A 23,575-nucleotide genomic window follows, 5' to 3' on the forward strand; every position below is an offset into this window, starting at 1 on the left:
ATATAGAGCTGGGAAGTACAGGCAGCAGAAGCATAGGGGAGACCATGATGTGCACTTAAGAACAAGGAAAGCTACCTCAGATCTATGTCATCAACACACAGTGGAAGGAGCAGGGACATGGTAAATTACCTTAGAGAGAGACACAGTGGCTCTTGGCCTAGTAAGAAAACTTGTGCATCAGAAAAAGGGTGTTGTCAGTCCTACAAGTATAGTCAGGACCAGTGTTAGTGCCTTCCCATGCACCGCAGGAAAGATAGAGTGCCTTGATCCAAAAACCTAAGTTTGTCTGGTCACAATCATTCAGCAGTGTTTTACACAGAAACACCTACCTTAATGCTGACCCAATTTTGCCTAGCAAATGTGAGCTCTGACCCCTAATAATCACTGTCAAGATTCAAAATTTAAATGTCTGTTCTTTTCAAAACCTAAATAAATCAGTTTAGCACCATTTTATTAAGAGAAAAAGAAAAACACTGAATTATTGTTGGGTTTTTTTTACTCCATTAATTTTTTTTTAGGATAGATATGCAATAGACCTGAGCATTTTAAAGAGCCCACTCTCTTCATTCGATGTTACTAAATTTCTGAATCACACTACTAACTTCCCTCTTTAAAAACTGCACATGCTGTAAGCAACCTGTTGATTATAATGCAGCTTTGCAAGCAAAATGCCTATAGGAATAATAAAATAGCAAATAAAAAATCAGAGAGAAATAAAGCAAAGGTAGCAAAATACCAATTGGCAAATCCAGGTGAAAGGTATGTGGGTGTTCGACTCTCAATCTTTCTAATACAGGTTTGAATTTTAAAAAATAAAAGCTGAGGAAAGAGAAATAAAATAATTTTCTCAGGAGGCTAATCAGATTTAGGAATCAAAAATGTCCTTGAAGCTAATTAAGAAAACCATGAAGAAGATACCTTTTTCATTCCTGTTTTGGTAAACAGGAAAAGAAAGCAAAGCAAATCTGCATGTTTTAAAGTCGTTAACACTTTACAATTGCATAATATTTCTCTCTCAGAATTCAAAAAATAATATAAAAATTCCTACAAAAACAATTTTCTGAATCATCCTTTACAACCTTTTGGTTTTGTACACACCACTAACTTTTTTTAAAAAATAAATTTATTTATTTATGGCTGCGTTGGGTCTTTGTTGTTGCGCACGGACTTTTCTCTAGTTGCGGCGAGCGGGGGCTACTCTTCATTCTGGTGCATGGGCTTCTCATTGCGGTGGCTTCTCTTGTTGTGGAGCACAGGCTCTAGGCACACACGCTTCAGTAGTTGTGGCTTGCGGGCTCTAGAGTGCAGGCTCCGTAGTTGTGGTGCACGGGCTTAGCTGCTCCGCGGCATGTGGGATCTTCCCGGACCTGAGCTCGAACCCGTATCCCCTGCATTGGCAGGTGGATTCTCAACCACTGCGCCACCAGGGAAGTCCAACACTAACTTGTAAACCTGCATTGTTTTCTAAACTCTTGTTATTCAACCCATGGTCTGGTGCATCAACAGCACTGCGAACTTGTTAAAAATGCAGAACCTCTGCCCTCAGCGCAAACCTATGGAATCAGAATCAAAATCTGCACTTTAACAAGACACACATGTGATTTGTACGTATGTTAAATTTTGTAAAGTACTGCTCTAGACATTAAAATTCATTTACTATAAACATTATGAATCTATTCAAATGACAAGCATCAAAGTCAGTTAAAGATTAGAGAAAATATGTCCTTTCGAAAAATTTTTAACAGGTTTTCTCCCCAAGAATTCAGTGTGAACTATGAACTGACAGAAATGTGTGTGATGGAGGTGGGGGAAGCTCTTGGAGACTTCAGTGTTGCACAAAATCTAATTAAAATCAGTATCTTTGAAAGCAACTGTAAAATAAAAATTCTAAGCAGTCTGGTTAAAGCACACACATCATCTGACACACTCAATACAAAATCATAAAAGATAAAATACTGATGCATCAACTGACAGAAAGTTGTTACTCGATAAATTTAACCTGTTGATGAGAAATTATTTTCTAGAAATTTAAAGAAAACTTGTTTCCTCAATCTAAAAGCATTGCTTTTCTACCTGCAAATTTAATGCTTACTCAGTTTCATTATAATCAATCAAAAGCCGTAAGGCACTACAAGGGGATGTGGGCCTACATCAGGCCGTATAAGCTATCAATTAAATACCTGAGGATGACCTTTGTGGTAAACCAGGTCTTATAACCCTAAATAAAGGGAACTTAGTATAGGGAGAAAGAAATCTGGGCAATAATTTTCCTCCAACACAGGCCAGGGTCAGAAAGAGTAAGAGCAGCTGACAGAAACACGCTGGTAGTCGGAGCAAATTTAAAACATCCTCTAACATTCTGCTTTCTATTTAATTTCTCTAAAAAACTTTCCATCGGGGAAGACAATGTATGACCTACTAAGGATCCCAAAGAGCAATTCATTTTAAAATATCAAGAATAAACCCAGGGCTTCCCTGGTGGCGCAGTGGTTGAGCGTCCGCCTGCCGATGCAGAGGACACGGGTTCGTGCCCCGTTCCAGGAAGATCCCACATGCTGCGGAGCAGCTAGGCCCATGAGCCATGGCCGCTGAGCCTGCGCGTCTGGAGCCTGTGCTCCGCAACGGGAGAGGCCACAGCAGTGAGGGGCCCACGTGCCGCAAAAAAAAGAAAAAAAAAAAAAGCATAAACCCATTACCTGTCAACACAAAAACCGTATTTTTGTGAAAAATAACTATATTTTCCAGGACGACAACAACAACAATTTAGGGAGAAGACCGGCACTGCTGTATAGTTTTGCAAATATCTTTATAACGTCTGGCTTAATGGGAAGTAGATGGAGTTATCTTATTTGCTTCCACATTCAATACTATGCAGCTGTTTTGGTTAAAGTATGTAATTATACAGGTTTATAAAAATATGTAGTTGGAAAAAGTAGTATTTTAATAGTCTTTTCAGATTTATGGATATTCTTTTTTGATACTACATCAATTCAATTAGTTTATTATAACATTAATGTGGAATCTGAAAACACATCAATAAACATTTTGACCTCTGTTACATTAAAATTCCTGATGCCAGCCATGCACTTTAAACAGATCTTTCACACATGCATCATTTCTCAACATAATGCATTGATCATTTGGAAAGTATCTGTTTACTGAGTTAAGGTAGGCCTTCTCCAAACGTTTTCATGTTTCACTATATAAAATTTCTTAAAAATCAATTTGTTAAAATGACCACCAATCTCATCAGAAAATTCTTTGAGAATAATAAAGCTGTCAAGCTCATGGTGGCAGATACATGTTTTCTAAAATTCTAATTTTCACTTAAAGTGCAAATCTTATTATTGGAAACAAATACTGTCAGTTGTTTTCTCTGCAATGAGAGGTCACTTTGTTTGTTTTAAAGAAACTAACAAATACCCAAGTGTGAATAAACCACAGTTTGTCAGTCACTCTTTCAAATAAAAAATGCTGTTTCGTGAGAAAAGTGGCTCATGTAGCTCTCAAAGTAAACAAGGGCACAATGCTTTTCCTTAAGACAGCCATCGTATTTGGCACACAGCAGAAGTGCTTTATGGGTATTCCCATTTCACCACATGAGATTAAAAAGACATGTACTTACGAGTCAAGATTAATAATAATTAATAATTTGTACCACTTCACCCAGGACAGGCCTAGTGTGTGGTGGTGAAGAATGCAACGACCACCAGCACATTTTGGTACAGGGCCTTGCTCTGTGCTAAGGTGCCAGAAGTTTTGCTCACCATCGCTTTTGCAGATCAGTACAAATTTAAACACAGTGGAAAGGGCAAATAGCATCTTAATATTATTATGGAAATAGGAATCCCCATGGATCTGGGTCCATCAAACACTCTGAGAACCATAACACTATACCAATCATAAGAATTCTAAGCCTTTCCTATCATTATTACAATCCATCAACTAATTCAACCAATAATTACAGACGGCCTAACAGGCAATGCCAACTAGGTACCCATAAAATTTGTTTGAGTATCTTTTGTATCATTCACTCGTATATCCCAGGCTCCTAGAACAGTGCGTGGCTGGCACACAGCAGCCTCTCAGTATTTGTTGAATGAATAAATAAGTGGGTAACTATGATATATTTTAACCTAGATTTCAAAGTCTTTTAGAGTGCATTCTATACACACACACACACACACACACACACACACACACACACACACAATCGATTACTGGAAATGCTTTTCAACGTAATGGGAAAGACCTGTTAGGCAATATGGAACCTCTACACTTATTATACTTGGAGTAGTTTTACCTTCCTACCATTCTACATTTAAATTATTATACATACAGGCAGTCCTTGTTCTTCATGGTAACTGAAACTCATGCATATTAGAACCATGTCCTCACTCTGTATGGCTCCGTGGTAACTAACATCTGTGGTAGCATGGTGCTGTGCAAAGTATATCAGTGCAAATAACAGTGAAATAAATGCAAACGCCCCACAAATCCACTTTCAGTAAAACGGAAAGGAAAGTAACTTAGGAAGACTGGGTGAGCCTTTGGGCAATGACTTTGAATAAGTGACCCTAATGGGAAAGCAAATCAGACACCTAAATGACTTCTCAAACTCTTAGCATGTCTCCCTCCCACTATATGTCACCATTTGAGAATCACTGCCTAGTGATCAATTAATAGAGGGGGTTCAATCCTTCAGCGGTACTTGCTTGTGGGGTGGAGGATGGAGAATCAGGGTGTTTAGTGAGAAAGTGATGAGATTTTTATAAAATAATGAGACAAAATTAGGTTACAAAAAAATCTAGCCTGGACTCTTAAAAACTACAGGAATTAATATTTCTCAAAACAGACTTAAATCAAGTCTTTGTATTTCTGTCTCCTAACGCTTCTTTTCATTCCATCAAAAGAGCCTTAGAGTTACTCAGTGTTAGGTTGCCTCCTTCCCCATTCCCAAGCCCACATGCACTCAGGATTTTGTTCTTCCTATTTGAGGGTTTTTTTAATGAATATAAATATTCCAAAATATTATAAATTTTAAACATAGTACATCCAGCTCCAACAAAGAATAGGCACTTATACGTTAAATGTTTAAATAGTTCTGTCAAGAGTTAAGAAGAAATTGAAAGGCATTTTATAAACACTAATGGCAGCTTAGCAAATAAAAAGTATCATGGGAAAAGCAATAAACAACTTAAAAACAAAATTCTACTCTAAGTCTACTTACTAAGTAGTACCACAAGTGGGACAAATGGGAAATGTTATTTAAACTATACCTTAAAATGTACTGTGATGTTCCAAGGAAGAGCTGAACTTGATGCAAGAAGATCAAAGAGCAAACCAATTGGATAATGCCTAAAAATGAAAGAGTATATTTTAAGATAAAATAAGTATTTAAAGTTAAACTACAACTCCAAAATAAATTTCCAGCATGTTTCAACATCAAACATCAGGGAACTTCAACTACAAATCACAGAAAGGTAATGTTTTACACAGTTACTTGCCTGGGCTAATATGGCATAGTTTCTAGGCATCGGGTGTTTTTTTTTTTTCTTTCTAACCATACCGTTCCCCAGGGAATCCTCAACATACATAATGAAATTGTACTAAGGCACCTTTTATCAGCCATGAGCACGGTTATGTCACAGTACTGCCACATCTAATTATCATCCAAGCATTCATATTGGGCAACCAGTTTTTTTCTGGAGGGGTGGGATAGGGAAGGTGGGAGGGAGGGAGACACAAGAGGGAGGAGATATGGGGATATATGTATATGTATAGCTGATTCACTTTGTTATAAAGCAGAAACTAACACACCATTGTAAAGCAATTATACTGCAATAAAGATGTTTAAAAAAAAAAACCTCAAAATTTTAGAAAATGTTAAGAACTGAGAAGAGCACCTAAAAGAGCATGCAATCACCTATTTTGTACTTATTACTATTAACATTACAGTATATAAATTTCCAGTCTTTTCTTTATGCATACATATCTAAATATACATTAGACTTATCCTTTACAGACTGCCATAACCTGCTTTTTTCATATAACAATATGTGAACATTTTCCAAGTCACTGAATATTCTTCTGTGGCCTAATAATAAAATAATAAATTTGGGACTTCCTAAATGAGAGAACATTTCCTAATATAACCATTACTCACAGTGAAGCAAATTATTTAGTAACAAACAAGTTAATAATACAACCCTTGCAGATTTCAGTGGACAAACCTTATTTTTTACATCCTTTTAAAGAATCTAAAGTAGCTTAATCAGTGAATCAGAATAAATAATCCTCCCAACAAAGACAAAAAGAAGACTGTCTGGTTTTATGTACAGTCCCGTTCTTTCCTATATATTAGTGAATTACTCCTAAATTTAAGAGTGGAAAACTTTGAAAATACATCTAATTTCCTTCCAAATGAGTGACCCAAATATATGACCTGATCAATATTCAAATATTAGCTAATACTATTTATGTTTGCTTACATCTACATAATATAATTGTGGAAAAATCATCAGTCATTAGAGATCATATATTTATTTAGAATGAATTTAAGATGAATGCCCTGCTAGCAAAATAAAACAGTGAGTAGTTTTAGTCATATATGTGTTGTATCTCTTAATAAAACCCTCAAACTTCTCTCTAGTCGAAAGTCAGTATCTAACACAAATCCTTCATAACTAGGAATGAATATGAAGTAAATCTTGAATTAACTAAATTACAGAATGCTTCCTTTAGGAAATTCTCTAATCAGGAAAAACTCCAGTCTCAGTTAAAAACTGAAATAAAAATATTAATTAAAAAAACACAAAAATATTGCACTATAAACAAGTTATAGATTCTATCCAATTCTGATCTTTCTCTCTGACCTCTTAAAATTGCACAGGCTCTACATAATGCCCTGCACTTTTACAAATTAGACCTTTTTTAGTCTTCATGTCCCTCTGAGTTATGTGCAACTAGGTTAAGAATGAATATGGGTACTTAAACTAATAGAGCATACTGCTTTCCAAACTCGATGTAGCACTGCAGATATAATTATAGAATCCCTTTAGCAAATTATTGACCTATTGGATAGTTTCACCAGTAACCCCATAAAATGACTAGCAATTCAGTGTTGTACACGTTCTCCACCATTCACAAATGGAACTATATACAAATTCTAAAGTTAAATAAAATATTATCTTAAAGTAATCTATACAGTCACATAAAATCAAGTACAACCTTAAAAATAAATAACAAGTATTTGAGTTAGAATACAATTTAAACATAAAAAGACTCAAAATAATCAGTTATTTTTTTACCCTCAATATTAAAAAAAAAAAAGGCCTGCAAGTGCACAGAATCTTGAACAAAGTAGCTAATAGCTGCTGAATGCATAAATCAAAGATCCACAGAATAGTTAACCGTTGGTATACCATGAAGATCCAATGCACCCAATTTTAGGTTCTGAACTTCTTTTCTGAGCAGCTCTATTTTAAGATTAATACTTTATAACTTTTATTCTTTTTTTTAAAGATTTTTTTGATATGGACCATTTTAAAAGTCTTTACTGAATTTGTTACAATATTGCTTCTGTTTTATTTTTTTGGCCGTGAGGCACGTGGGCTCTTAGCTCCCCAACCAAGGATTAAACCCGCACCCCCTGCACTGGAAGGTGTCTTATCCACTGGACCACCAGGGAAGTCCCCCCTTTTATTCTTTCTTAAAAGTCTTCCAAAAATCACAGAGAAAACTCACTTAAGAAAAAAGAAGAAAAAAACTTAGTCTGTCTAGTAACTGCCATGTGAATTCACTGGACTTCTACAAATCTAAGATATATTGTGGTATCTTAGTGATCTTATTTTTTTCCTCTATCTTGAAACATTTTGCTATTTCATCATTCTAGGGATTATTTCATCATTACTTATCAATTATTCCTAGCTAAAAAAAAGATTAAAATAATAAGAATTTGGAAGAATAATGTTATGCCTAGAAGAAAGATATAATAATGCATCCTTCTTCCATTTTCTTACTTTGTCACCCAAAACATTATATCATATTCCAAAAAGCATAAAATAAGGATGCAGACCCCGTCTTTGGAGTCTGCTTTTATCTCTCATTAATACAGCTGAAAATTCGAAATGTCTTATTTTCCACCTATATCGACAGAGGAAGATGTTACATAATTAGATAAATCAAAAGATTTTTGCAAAGAGACAGCAGTACTTTAGACTTTAATGACATTGGTAAACTGATCATATAAGTGAAATCTCAGACTATGAGTCTTTAGATGATGATATCCTAGGTGAATTTTATAAAACTCAAGAACTAATGCATAAACAATGTATTTCTAAGGACATATGGCATTCTTATCCACTTAGTCATTCAAAAGAAAGGATTTCTTCATACAGTATTTCATGACTAGAACCTAGACCATTCCATTTTGCTAAAAGGATGTGGATCAGTATTCTTATCTTTAATGCCATTTGTACACTGCAATTTACTTGACAGTAAGTGGGCAAATATTAAAGCCAGATTTGTACACAAAGATGACTGGAAGGAATAGATGATGTAGAAATTAAAAACAATTGGACTGCTCATTCAGGATGTTTACTCATGTAATAAAGAAATTATTTTACAACAAAATCACGATCTAGGGCTTTTTAAATTTCGTAAAGTATTGCCGTTAAACGCAAGAAGAGCCAGAAGCGATGACAAGCTGGAACCTCATACAAGTCTATTTGAATGTTTGACAACTAATGAGCAGTAACTTGCATTGAGGACATTGCCCACTTCTGGTATATATATACCTTTGAAACCAGGAAAACATGGAGTGAAAATTTGAATTTCTATATTTAAATGCTTATTAAAATTTCTATAATAAAGTTGTTATATGCCATTCCTTTATACTTCTCTAAGTTATTTATAAAGTGACTTACACACACACACACACACACACACATATACACACACACACACACACACACACACATATATTTTAAAGTTCATTGGTCTCAAATAGTAAATTATGGGCTTCCCTGGTGGTGCAGTGGTTGAGAGTCCACCTGCCGATGCAGGGGACACAGGTTTGTGCCCCAGTCCGGGAAGATCCCACATGCCGCAGAGCGGCTGGGCCTGTGAGCCATGGCCGCTGAGCCTGCGCGTCCGGAGCCTGTGCTCCGCAACGGGAGAGGCCACAACAGTGAGAGGCCCGCGTACCGCAAAAAAAAAAAAAAAGTAAAGGATGATGACTTTTTCCTGATATACTAAGGGTTAGGATGGAAATTTAAGTATGATAATTTCTAAAACTTATATTTAAGATTTAAAAATATAAAAAATATTAACATAAGAGCATTCTAAATAATACAACAGCTAACAGTTATCCTGTAACAATCGTTAGAAATAAAACTAAGCCAGAAAAATGTAGGAGTAAAATAACTATTTACTTCTATCTATTGTCAAAGTATATAGACCATACGTGGATCATCAATGCAGATGCTTATGTCAGAACGATTTTGATGCAAGTATTATACTAACTCCAAACAAATACACCACCTGAATTAACTGGTTCCAAGATGGCTTATTTCTGATGAATCTATTAATATGCAAGAAAATCTAAAAAACAGAACCGGCAAAAATTAAAAGTACTGACTTTCTCTTACACTATTATCTGATTTATGTCAGATTTCAAAGTACTAATTTGCACAATTCCTCTAAACAGATATTCCATGTAATTCTGTTATGAGGCTCCTAACCCATAACACAGAAACCATGTAAGCCATAACTGTGAGTAAATCGTAATGTAGCCATTTGGCTGTTACATTGCTATTCCTGCCAATTTAACCTAAATTTAAAAGAAAAGGAAGTGGTGAGGATTTGAACCTGGAATACCGCAGAAGAGGCCCAAACTGGTAAAGTTTCAATCTACCGCACTATAAAAATTAACTGCACCGGAATATTTAGTGTTGTGTCTACTTTCACATTTTATTCATTTTCTTTCTCTTCCTTAAATTGCTCTAGCCTTTTCTAAATTCAATTCTCTAAATGAATTAACGTTTTCTTTTTTTTTGCATAAGTTGCTTCTTCTTTACCCTTTCATTACTGCTAAAATACATATACATACTGGCGCATGGCAGTAACAGATACGCTTTGAGGTCAGCCAAGGGTGCTCATTCTAGTCTAAACATCTGCAGTTAGATAGCAAACCAGTATTTTAAGATCAGTATTGAAAGGAATCTTCCCTATATACTAGAGAACTATTGTCCCACTCCATTTCACTGAAATAAATGCATCCTATTCATAAGTTTGCTACATTAGTGATTCACTGAAAACAGGATTACATTCTAATGAATAAGGGTTTAACTCAAACGTAAACCAAAGTAATTTAATGATTACAATCTATTTTGCGTTACTCTGTCTATAGTACAAACACAGACAATAACAGGCCAGTGCTGTGTTTCTCAGCTTTCTAAGCCTATTCTTATGGATGGAAAAGTACAGAAATAACCAACTAAAGGGATACTACATGTATAAAATGCTAAGTCAACCACATTTCAAAAAATCTAGTTTACAGAATAATTTATAAAATTCTAAAAATGCACAACCTTAGAAAAATGACTGGACATAAGAGAAGAGCCTGCACAATATTTACAATTAAGATGTTTAAATTACTTTGTTAAAATTTACTTCTGAAATCACATAGGTACAGTATTAAATTCTGGGTCACTGTATTATGCCTACATTTAAGATCAACATCAGTATTTGCTGCCTTTTTTTTTTAATTCCAAAGGTAGTTTCAACATTTTCAACAACCAGTCCTGAAAATAAGTCAATTTACACAAAATAATAATATCCTTGTAGAGACATTTGTTTTACAGTTGACAAAGAACCTTTTTCTAAATTTTGTACCTGGAGGCCTAAGATCTAACTAGCATTACGGTATACTAACAAAGTATTCTTTAGAAGAACCAAGAACTTTTCTCTTAAGATAAGCCTAATATAAAAGTAACAAATACAAATTTTGAACACTTGAGTTATGGTAACAAGAAACTTTATCCCTTAAAATGTAATGTTAGAGCACCCTCTGCTGACTAATCAACTCAAATCACTCTTTAAAAAGAGATCCTCAATTTGAATTCAGATCAGCACTTTCCATTTCCCATATAATTTTTAAAAGCACTAATCTGATAAGGCCTCCTTGGCATCTCTCTACAAATCAACAACATATTAAGTATTCATTATTTGCATACCACTGTTCTTAAATACTTTTCTATTCTAATATAGACAAATTAACATAAGTAATTAGAACATACAGAATCAGAGAAAACAACAACAACAAAGAAAGAGAATATCAGCATGTATGGTAGAGAGCCCTCAAAATATGGTCCTACTTGCTCATTTGAGTAAGTTATTTATTTGAGCCTCAGTTTTCTCAATTAAAAAAAGAGACTTATTTAGATTCATTTTTTCATTCAACAAACATTTATGTAGCACCTCTTACAAGCTACTGCTTAAGGTACAGAGCACCTGCTCAAGCATCTCACAGATGATTAAATATTTGTAATAATAATTAATATGAATAGGAGAAAGGGTTACAGAGAGAGAAGGAATATCAATTTATGCTTTCTTCCTTCTTTTATGAATTGTCTAAACTGGTGTTTGATTTCCTTTCTCACTTGAATTTACTTAAAACTCCAAAGAATCAAGTATAAGGCAGATATTATCATCCTACTGAAATAAATGCTCCTCTATGCTTAAGACACATTTATGGTCTCAAAAGTCCAAGTCCTACAAAGCTTCAGTGGTAGCTGCTTCCCTACAATGATTATCCTACCCTATGAAGCCCCTGCTTAAATGCCAGATAGATATTGACAGCCTATTTCCAGGAAGATAACTCTTATCACACAAAAGAAAATTGCTATTGTTGGGAGCAAAGACAGAAAAGATCAGAACTTAGCCCAGAGGTCCTAAGTTCTATTCATGCCTCGATAAGTTATTCATTCCTCAAATATATAGAATACCTAACACTACAGGAAAAGCTGTATCAAAAGCCATTAAATACAATGAGTGTACAGCAAGACACAGCTATGAAAGTGGTATCATGCATAAAAAGCTTATGCTAACACCCCAAAAACTAAAATGAAGATATGTGAACACAACTGCTTTCACATAAGCTCTCTAAAAGGAAAAATAATTTCACTCTTTAATAAAAGACTTTCAGAGGGGATAAATAATGACAAAGTAGGAACACGTCTCTTGAAGCCAAAATCATCACTCTGTCGTAACAGGGAGGAATGAGTCCAAATGTTGTTTACTGATATCATATACAGAATACAAACCTACAGAAGACAAATCATAGCAAATACAAAAATAATCACCACACAAGATAAATTAAAACGGCAGCTGAAAGATGATGACTTAATAATCATTCACTATAAAAGCTAAACTGAGGTTTCCCATCTTTTCCAGAGTTTCTCAACTGGGGGTGGTTTTGCACCCCTTGCCCCAGGACATTTAGCAACATTTTTACAATCACAACTGAAGGGCGTGCAACTGGCAATAGTGGGTAGAGACCAGGGCTGCTGCTAAAAACACTACAACATACAGAGTAGCTCTCCCACAGCAAAGAATTATCTGGGTCCAAAATGTCAGTAGGGCCCTTGTTGAGAACCCATGCTTTACAGTGATAAAACTGAAAAGCCCACTGTCAGTCACATGAGTTCTTAAGGGAATCTATAACTAATACACATAAAGCAATACAATTTCAACATCCATCTATAATACAGATAGAACTGTCAAGAACACAGAGATATCCTATTGCTGCTACTCACCCACAATCTTTCCCCCTCCTTCCTCTCCCTCTACTCTCCTGATCCTTGCTCCTCTTATACTTCTTCTAAGCCACCTTCCCATTCCAAAACCTCCAATTCTTCTGAGAAATAAAAAGAAACAGAAAACATTGACTTATCTATGCTGCCAGAGGTCTAGAACTATTCAAGAGTCATAATGAGTCTGATAATGTGATTATGAAGCTCAGTATTCTGTTTTGACTAAATAATGAACGTTATACAAAAAAAAAAAAGAAAAGAAAAAAAAGGTTAGTGATGTGACCCATAACTCAATACAAGATATCACCTTGCATGTCTCTAAATCATTAAGAGAAATCTACCCACTCTTGGAAATTCATCAGCACAAGGTGAGTTCTAAAAGTTCACTCCTTGTTTCTAAGTAATCCTTGGATTCAAGTCAGCTGTACTTATTACACACCTACTAGCTTCCTTTTATTTGCTTTAAGTCTCTTTTAAAACTCTTCATTTTTATTATTCCCAGATTCAAAGAGCAAGTCCATTATTAAACTATTTACATTTTTCATATTTCACTTAAAGCTCGACTCAGCCTGTATCTTTCTCATTCAACTACATCTATATGGCAGCATTTCAACACCTATGGCTCAGCGTATCTTGAGTCATTTTTTAACATTCTTCTCCCTGTAATTTCTTCAATTTCATTAAATATTTTTGGAAGCACAATGACCAAAGCTCCCAGTAACAGAGGAAGTACAAAATTACATCATCTATACATGGATAAGCCCAGATTTATGTGTCTGAAAAGGTATTTATTTTAAATGTTTCTGAAAAAATGGTATTCCGATATACTACCAAAATTATTTTTCACACAAAAAGGAAATCAATATAATTTAAATACTAAACCAAGGCTAAACAACATGTGCTTAGAGCACAGTGGTCAACTATATATGACAATCAGTTTAAAAGATGCCCCTTTAGGTAATCATGTGTATATAAAGTTCTGTTTATAAAGATTTTAGAGATAGAAACAAAACTGAATAGTGTCACAGAGTGACTTATTCATAAGGGCGTTTTAAATATACGTTTAAAAAAAATAAAAAACAAAAACTCCATAACCAAATATACTATTATTATGCCGTATAAAAAAATCTATTGATGAAAATATACAAATCTGTCCAGTCTCCCATGCATCCAAATAGAAGACAGAAATATTGCCAATAAAATATTCCAGCATTGGTTTAAAATTCACTGTATTATAGAGCTAGACTAGTGATTTCTTGTATAGAACTTTTAAAAAACTGCTTCAAGGCACTATACCTTCTTAAAGCTAGTATATACTCAACGCTTAATAATGCAGAAAAATTCACTCACCATTTCAGTGGTGTGCCTTCATATTCAAACCATATCTCACTAATGTCTTCTTGTCTCATAACCTTCTGAAAGTGCTTTTTCACTTTGTCAGTTACCAACGTCAAATAACTTACTCTTGGCAAAAGCAACTGAAATGAAAATTTGTAAACCATATTTATTTACTATTTTTTCAAAAAGAAATATACTAAATAGGTTTTTTAATATATTTTGAATATTCTGAAAAACAACCATTTTCTTTGCATTATTTTGAATATTCCACACAATGTCAACTGCTTTTTATAGAAAATCAAAGGCTAAAGGCTAAGATGTTTTAAAATTTCTTATGAGGTCATTACTTATGTATAGCTTATAGGATAAATGCCTGGAATAATGAACAACACAAGTCTATGTGCAATCTTTCTGTAATACTTTTTTCCAAATAAAAATACAACGCAATCAGATGTCATACTATTTAGGATACTTATTAGTTCTATCAAATTTAACTTAAAAATTAATATGATTCACCTGAGTTAATTCAACTTCTGAGAAGATAATCAACTCAGTCTAATGTACACCTTGACTTATCAATCAGGACTTCTCAATTGGTCCATCACATTTTGATAATCTACTGTGTACTGGCTTAGTTGCAGTGAAGAACACCAAGACAAGGACATAATCTATCCTTTTCTAAGAGGCTAAAATAAAGTGGAGGCTAAAAACAAAACAAAATAAAGAAAATTCATAAAAAGTACTTACAAAAATACTTCATGGCAGCAATAGAAAGAACTTTGAAGGTGGAATAGAAATTTTCATTTGATAAACAGTGAAGCCTACTATGATACCATTAATGGCATGATGAAAAACAGTACTTGAGGAATATTCTAGCCATTGTATATAAAAATTGCAATAAGGTAAGATTCTAGATAGGAAATCTGTTAAGGAAATATTACATGAGATGAGAAAGAAGGAATGGAAAAGTGGGGGAGGTCTGATTTTTGTGATTACTAATGAAGAAATCTCAACGAGAGAGGTAAGTTAGATGACTGACTTTTGAGCTACACATTCAAATATTTAAATGCAATGAAGTACAAGCTTAGAGTATAATGCTGGTAGACTGATGATCCTCCCACTGTCAATCAACTCCCTCAATCTATCCTTATGGAGGCTGGACCTACTTGGACTCTGGAGAGAGAAAAGTCTGGAAAGGAACACTGAGGTTGGTAAAGCCTCAACTGGAATAGTATGAAGGCTGTCAGCGTTTTTCCCCTAGGAAAGGTACCGAGAAAGAAAACATAAAAGAGCAAGAATTTATTTAAAGAACCTACAAGTAGATAAAAAGGAGGAAACTGGCAAAAATTCATGTATTTTCCTCCTTTGCAGCAGACTCTCCAGCCATTTCTTGTTTTCCTCAGCTTCTGTCTTCTTTTGCTGGTAAAACTGTTTTGTTACTCTCTTTCACCTGCTTCTGTGAGTGTAACTCTGCATCAATTTTCATGCTGCTTATTCAAGGTTATGTCTTTTGATCAGTAAATTAAGTAGAATTATGTAGCAGGCTGGGAAATACATACAAAGAGAAATATTCTGGTTAAAGGGACTCTGATACTTAATCACTGAAGATCAAGGTAACAGGTCCCAGTTAGGTAAGGGAACATGACAGTAGTCCTAGGAGCTACAGGGTACAGGGGTATGGGCAGTAGGTGGCATGCTCCAGTATGGAATAAAAGGTACCAATACTAGGAACAAGGTGTTGGATAGATGTGTGGATTCAACAGAACATAAGTTCCTCTTTTATAAAGAAACAACTAGAATGTGATTAGGGAAGAAAAAAAAAGGAATCTAATACTATGTATAAGGAAAAGCACTAGCTGTTTTACAGGCAGAATTATTATCACCTCTATTTTACATACAGCTTAAATAACTTGCCAAAACCATATTCTATTAAATAAATGGCAAAGAAATGATTCATTAGAGTCAGAAATGACAGAATCAAGTACAGAAGTATCATGGACAGTCTCTAAGAAATTAAAATAGCACGGTAAGTTAGCCATTTTTAAAAAATAAATTAAGTATGGTCTATTAGTCCAATAGTTCTATGTTAGTAAGTCAAGGACTTTAATTTAAAATGTCTGTTGGGCATTGCATAGCTATCTATTCTGTAGAGAATGATATTATCCTATGGAGATCATAGGAAAGAAGATATATCAGGACTAAATGAGTAAGGATATCAACTCCTGATTTTGGAAAGAGCTGTACTACATGCATAGGGTTCAACCAAATATGCTGAAAAATTCGCAAATGATTTTCATGAAACAAAAACTTATTTACAATAAGGAATGAGGAACATTAGAATGTAAGCTCCAGTAAGACAGGGGTTTTCATCTGTTTTGTTCACTGCTAACTAACATTCCCAATGCCCAATATCATGCCTGCTTCACAGCAGGCATACAATAAATATTTGCTGAATGAATCGGAGATGCAAAAGGTTAAGTGGGACAAAAGGTCAAAAGTGATAAATTGTAAAAGAATGCTCATTCTTCAGACAGAAGGTACACTAAAATGTAGCTGGAATCTTCTGTCCTAAATTAGCCTGTGTGAGTAATCAGTAACTAACATAAATATCTATACACAGTAGCACTAAGAAATAACTAGAGTAGGTATAGATACTTTATCTAGTAAATATTTAAATAGGTAAAAAGGGAAAGAAAGTAACAGCAAAAAGACATCCCCCTGCCTTCTACAACCAGATTGTATCACATAAGGTTTTTCTTTGGTGTACCAAATTGGTTTACTTCAAGTTCATTTTTTAAAATTGTGGTAAAATATACCTAGTGTTAAATTTACCAGGTTAACCATTTTAAGTGTATAGTTCAGTGGCATTAAGTACATCCACACTGCTGTGCAACTATCACCACTGTCCATCTCCAGAATTTTTCATCATCCCAAACTCAAACGCTGTACCTATTAAACAGTAATTCCCCCGTTCTCCTCTTCCCCCAGGCCCTTTATAATCACTTTTTTACTTTCTGTCTCTTTGAATTAGATCATTCTAGGTACCTCATCTAAATGGAATCATAAAATATTTGTCCTTTTGTGTCTGGCTTATTTCACTTTGATTAATGTCTTCAAGGTTCTTTAAGTTCTTTTAATACAAAAAGGATTAACCCCCCCGGGGACACTGTCCACTACATGGACTCTGTCATTCCCTTATTCCTCATTCAGCACTGTCAAGTACTCAGTATGACACAAGTGATTCATTTTTTTTTTCTGTACAGCTTATAAGTAATACATGTTTTACATAGTTGTATAGATTACTTATGTTTCAGAAAAAAAGTGCCCGTAATATTATTTATTTACACCAAATCCTATTTTGTCCAACAATTTTCAATTATAAAATTAGAGATTCACTTATCTAAAAACAAAAACAGAATTAAAATACACTAGAATTCTGTCCCATTTCAATGTGTGAGGCATCACACTAGGTGATGAGGATAGAGCACTGAATGAGACAAAGAATTCTTCCTCTCATGGAGCTTACAGGCTTGAGAGGCAGACAGTAAAAACAAAATTATAAATATGATGAATGCAAAGAGGAAGTAAAGAACGTTATAGGAGCAAGTAGCAAAGAAATTTAACCCAACCTAGGAGCTCAGGGAAGCCTTGACAGGAAGTCAATTTTAAGGCAAGGGTCAAAAGGGAAACAGGAATGAACCAAACATGCGTTGGTGTGGATGTCTGGGTGTGAGCAGGGGTGGGAGATACTGCTGCTCATTCCAGCAGAGGAAACTGCAAGAAGGCATGGCGTGAATACAAAAGGACAGAGACTGGCACGTGAGGAATTATAAGAAGTTGAATACAACAGGACTGTAGAGGTTTAGGACAGAATAATACTGAAGAAGCAAGGGACCAGATCATGAAGAGCCTTGCAAACTATATTAAGGATCCTAAAGACAATGAAGAGCCACTAAAGGTTTCTAGCTGGCAGGTGACAATGTCAGATACATGTTCTGAAAAGATGACTCCAACTGCAGACTGGAAAATGGAGAGGGCAAGACTGAAACCAGGGAAATTAGTTAATACTATACAATACACTAGTTTTTTGTTGTTGTTGTTGTTTTATAAATTTATTTATTTATTTGGCTGAGTTGGGTCTTCGTTGCTACGCACAGGGGCGAGAGGGGGCTACTCTTTGTTGCGGTGCGTGAGTTTCTCATTGCGGTGGCTTCTCTCATTGTGGAGCATGGGCTCTAGGCACGCGAGCTTCAGTAGTTGTGGCATGTGGGCTCAGTAGTTGTGGCTCGCGGGCTCTAGAGCGCAGGCTCAGTAGTTGTGGCACACGGGCTTAGTTGCTCCGCAGCATGTGGGACCTTCGCAGACCGGGGCTCAAACCCGTGTCCCCCGCATTGGTAGGTGGATTCTTAACCACTGCGCCACCAGGGAAGTCCCAATACACTAGTTTTTAAATGGTGGCCTGAACTAGGCTGTATCAGTGGGTATGAAAGGAATCAGAAAAGCGTGAAATATTTGAGATGTAAAATCAGATGGACTAAGTTATGAATTAATGTCAGGGATACGGGAGAAGGAAGTATCAAAGCATGAATACCATATTAATTACTGTAAGAGTAATTAATTAGCTGGATGATAAAACAGGAAGGGAAGATGGCAGATAATCAGGTTTTCTGGAGTAAAGATCATGAGTCCAGTTTCAAACTCACTCAGTTTGAGTTCCTTCAAGACATCTAAGTGAGGTTATCCAGCAGAAAGACATATAGGTCTGGAGCTCAGGAGAAAAATCATGGGGAGCTGTCAATATAAAAATGCCCAACAAAGACATAAAAATGGAGTGAAAGCTCTGGGGTGGAAAAAGAAAAAAAAAGGCAAAGCCCCAACAAATGCCAACACTGAGCAACAAGCAAAAGAGGTCCCCTGGCAAAGGGGACCACAGAAGCAAAACCAGGAATGAGGCACTGCAGAGCAATGGAGAAAACAGCCAATGACATCAAATAGTGCTGAGAGATCAAGCAAATGAAAGGTCAAAAACAGACTCTAGGTCTGGTTAAAAAAAAAAAAAAAAAAAAAAGATGTCGTTAGTGACAGTGACAAGAACAGTTCTGTTGGAGATGGGTGAAATATGATTACAGTGAAGTAAGTGATGGGAGATGGGAAGGAAACAATGAGTACAAACAGTCTTTTTAATAAGTCTGGCTGTGAAGGAAAAGCAAGCAGTTGAAAGGAGGATGAGGTCAACAGAGGGCTGTTTTAGGATAGATAGGATTTGAGACAATATAAATACTGCAAAGAAGAAGTCAGTAGATAGAAAAATTTGAAAGTAAAGTAAATAGAGAAGCAGGAGATGGGATCCAGAACACAGATGGAAGGCTGGGCCTTGTCTAGGAAGAAAGCACACCTCTTCCATTAAAACAGGAGAGAGGAGAAGTAAAAGTATGTTGAGTGCAGATATGTTTTACAGACTTGGTGGCAGAAAGTTAAGGAAGGTCCTATTGTATGGTTTCTATTTCCTTTGTGAAGTAGAAAGTGAGGTCACCTGTCAAGAAAGATGAGGTCAGGACTCAGAGAAATAGTCCTAGCGGAGAAGAACAGAGACAGCTAACTAAGGAAACATAAAAGGAATGCTGGGAAATGTTTAGGGTCCACTCAAATTGATGACCACATATCTGTGTGATTTCCTCTGGTAACAGTCACAAACTATGAATGCGATTTAGTATGTATGTTTCATACTGGAAAATCTAAATGAAAAGCAACAGTTCAAATGAATATAAGAGAAACAACAAAAACAGAAAAGTTGCCTATTTTCTAACAAATTTCCTTCCTAATACTCCCTGTAAAATAAGATGTAATTCTCAATGATATACATATAGGATGATGGCTGAAAGATTTATACGGAGCCAACAAATAGACAGGAATATGTCTAACATTAACATGCTTTTCCAATGGAAACAGGAAATTCCAGAAAACTATATGAATAATAATTTATAAATTTGGTACAAGTGGATATTTTTAAATCTAGTTTCTAAGAAATAAGCTATAAACATTAATAAAAATAAACTACATTCCCTTTCACCCATCCTTCCTGCACCTCCACGTGAACGTGAATGGACTCTTCAACCCTTGGTGACAACCCTGTTATGTTACCTCACCTGAACTTTGAGAATGTCTGGGAAAGAGGTCTACTGGCTCTCAGGCTATGATATTTTCATCTCATTTCATCCAGAATCTTTAAAACGTTATCATTATTATAACTCAAAGCAATTAAAAAATACATTCAAGTTTAATTTACAACCAAGAGACAGGTGAACTAAAATCATGTTGGCACTAAAATGCTCACCTATAATAATTCTAAGGGTAACCACTGCTAGTGGTTTTGTATATTGTCTTTCTTATACTTAAGTACGTATGTGTTTATTAAGTATGTATGTATTTAAAGAACAAAATCTGAATTATGCTGCATGGTTTTAAAATCCAGTTCTTTGTTTAATATTTATTATATGCCTATCACCCAATATTCTGCAAAAACATAATCACAATGACTATGTAAGAGTTTCTTTTGGGGGAAGAATTAGGAAGAATTCAAGAAAAAAAATCAATTACTATTAGACAAAACAATCCTCTTCTTCCAACAGTTATCCCCTGTTACTCTTTGCCATTTTTAATTCGATTAGGAACAGACAGAAAACAACTTACCCTCTAGTTCTCACAACGGTCTTTTCATATTTAAACAGATTCATATATAAGGAAGGAAAAATGTTACATTCTTTACTTGGATTTTTTTTTTAACTGCAGAAAGTGTGTCAAACATCATACTCTGATTTAAAAGTAAACAGTCTTAAATTATATATTTCTTAGTTTTTGCCACTTTGACCAACTGGACACATATACTCTTTTGTTAGATACTATCAGAAAGCTACCCAAAGTTAAAAGTTTTCATTAAAATAGCAAAAGCTAGTTTGGAAACAAACATAAATGATATCCTAACCCATGCTACAGGGGGAGAAGAGGAAAAATACATCTAACAAATGAAATGTCTCTAAAAATAAACTATGATCACACTTCATTTTTAACTATGGAAGTTTTTCTAAAGGCAGAAAATTGTTGAGGTTTCCAAAGTTAAAACGACTCAAATTTATAAATGTAATCAGCTACGACTACCTAAATACTAGTACAAAAGACTGCCCAATTTCTCTGAAATTATCATTCATTAAGAAAACCCAGAGAAGTTAAAACAAACCCCTAACATGGGTGTGGAGAGGCTTTCATGCACTGAGTATCTACCATTTGCATGACGTATGCCAGATTCGAGAATGTGCAGAGAAAAATGCAAGTTCCTCTACCCAAAAATTTAGTGAATGGGCCCCTGAAGGAGCTTCTTCCAGAAGTCTGACTTCCCACAGCTGGAGAAGGCTGTGGAATACTGCTGCCTCTCCAACAGACAGGAATAAAGCCAAGCGCAAGCATTACTTAAGTGAAACAAGAGGACTTCCCTGGTGGCGCAGTGGTTAAGATCCGCCTGCCGATGCAGGGGACACGGGTTCGAGCCCTGGTCCGGGAAGATCCCACATGCTGCGGAGCAACTAAGCCCGTGTGCCACAACTACTGAGCCTGAGCTCTAGAGCTCGCGGGCCACAACTACTGAAGCCCTCGCACTTAAAGCCCGTGCTCCGCTACAAGAGAAGCCACTGCAATGAGAAGCCAGTGCGCCGCAATGAAGAGAAGCCCCCGCTCGCCGCAACTAGAGAAAGCCTGCGCGCAGCAACGAAGACCCAATGCAGCCCAAAAAATTAATTAATTTTTTTAAAAAGCGAAACAAGAAATAATCCAGAACCACAGATACATTTCCACTTCTCCAGATCCTCCTGAGTAAACAATATTATGTGTATCTGAGATGAAAAGAAAAAACCTAAAATAACAATTGAGAATGTCTTCGCCTACTAGGGACTATTTAGTAAAAAGGCAAGATACTATTATCTCTGACTGACAGATGCTTATGTTTGGATCATATATATGCAGTTAGAAAAGAAAAAAAAGCAGACTAAAATCAGAAGATAATTGATACTCTTTTTTTTTTTTTTTTTTTGTGGTATGCGGGCCTCTCACTGTTGTGGCCTCTCCCGTTGAGGAGCACAGGCTCCGGACGCGCAGGCTCAGCGGCCATGGCTCACGGGCCCAGCTGCTCCGCGGCATGTGGGATCTTCCCGGACCGGGGCATGAACCCGCGTCCCCTGCATCGGCAGGCGGACTCCCAACCACTGCGCCACCAGGGAAGCCCGATACTCTTTTTTTTTAGAACAGATAATACACTAACTCAAACCTACAAGCCTATATACAGTGATTTATGTTATTAAACAATATATTTCATATAATCTATATTAGCTCATGAACATATGAAGTCACACACACATTCATATGTTCACTCAGCTTGCAAAAGGATTTAAATAGTTGCTTTGAACCACCTAAATACAAAAGAATCAAGTCTGAACTTAGCATTTTCAAAATACCTTCCTGTTAAAAAACCACACATAACTTATGATTCATTATCATATACTATATATGCATAAGAAAAAGAAAGTCAAGAAGGTCCCACATCAACACAACAGTGGTTTTTGCCTCTGAGTAGTAGGATGAGAGGTAATTCTTATTTCCTTCTTTTCGTAGATCTGTCTCCTAATTTTTTCCCACAATAAGCACATACTAATTGTATATAAAATGTTGAAAAACAGCCTCCAGGTTCTTAGAGCTTTATTTACAAAAATGGACAAAGTTATGGTATCCCATTTGCCACCATCAACATACTTACATAATATGGTTCTGCCTCCCGTTCAGTTATCTCATCCTGATAGAGGGTGAAGCAAGTTGGAATTCGTCCAAACCACACATCTCGAAGCACATCTTTGTCATCTGTCATTCTTCCAATGGTTAAAGCAGTACATATAGGCTAAATTCTTTTCCAGCCAAAGCCAAACTGAAAATAAAACAGAGTATTAGATCCTTGCAGGTATAAATGAACCTGCTCCAAAACAAAGAAAGATTATAGGAAAAAAAGAATGCATACAGATTATTCACTTCAAAAAACTCCGTGATGGGCATTCTTTAGAATGAATGCAAAAATCAGTACAACAAATTCTAAATGTGGAGCTATTATTTATTTAAAGAGATCACGGAAGTAACCATTTCAAAATTACATATACAACTAATGAACCACAGCCAAAGTGAAATTATACTTGCATCATTCTCTCAAGCCCCAAAAGTCTACCGCTTTATCTAAAGTGAACTCTTCACCTATAACTTCTCTGTGTCTCAGTTTTCTCATCTGTAAAATGGGAATAACAGCACTGACCACATAAGATAGATATGAAAATTAAATTAATACATGTAGAACACTTAGAACAATGCCTATAACACAGTACTATAAAATGTAT

General features: G+C 35.6%; 1 protein-coding gene across 6 annotated transcripts in view; it reads right to left on the bottom strand.

The window, feature by feature from the left end:
- Nucleotides 1–23,575, bottom strand: part of ATG5 (autophagy related 5) — a 126,887-nt gene that overhangs the window by 98,317 nt on the left and 4,995 nt on the right. For all 6 annotated transcript variants that reach the window (XR_002175229.3, XM_073789471.1, XM_019929503.3 and 3 more), the window contains exons 2-4: nt 22,954–23,118; nt 14,166–14,293; nt 5,280–5,358 (exon numbers count right to left, since the gene is read on the bottom strand). Coding sequence is in view for 5 of the 6 variants with exons in the window: in XM_073789471.1 (XP_073645572.1) it covers nt 5,280–5,358; nt 14,166–14,293; nt 22,954–23,061 (315 nt within the window). In the remaining variant the exon portion in view is untranslated. The remainder of the gene's footprint in view (nt 1–5,279; nt 5,359–14,165; nt 14,294–22,953; nt 23,119–23,575) is intronic.

The sequence above is a fragment of the Tursiops truncatus genome, chromosome 12 (genome assembly GCF_011762595.2).
Source record: "Tursiops truncatus isolate mTurTru1 chromosome 12, mTurTru1.mat.Y, whole genome shotgun sequence".
In the NCBI taxonomy this organism is placed as follows: Eukaryota; Metazoa; Chordata; class Mammalia; order Artiodactyla; family Delphinidae; genus Tursiops; species Tursiops truncatus.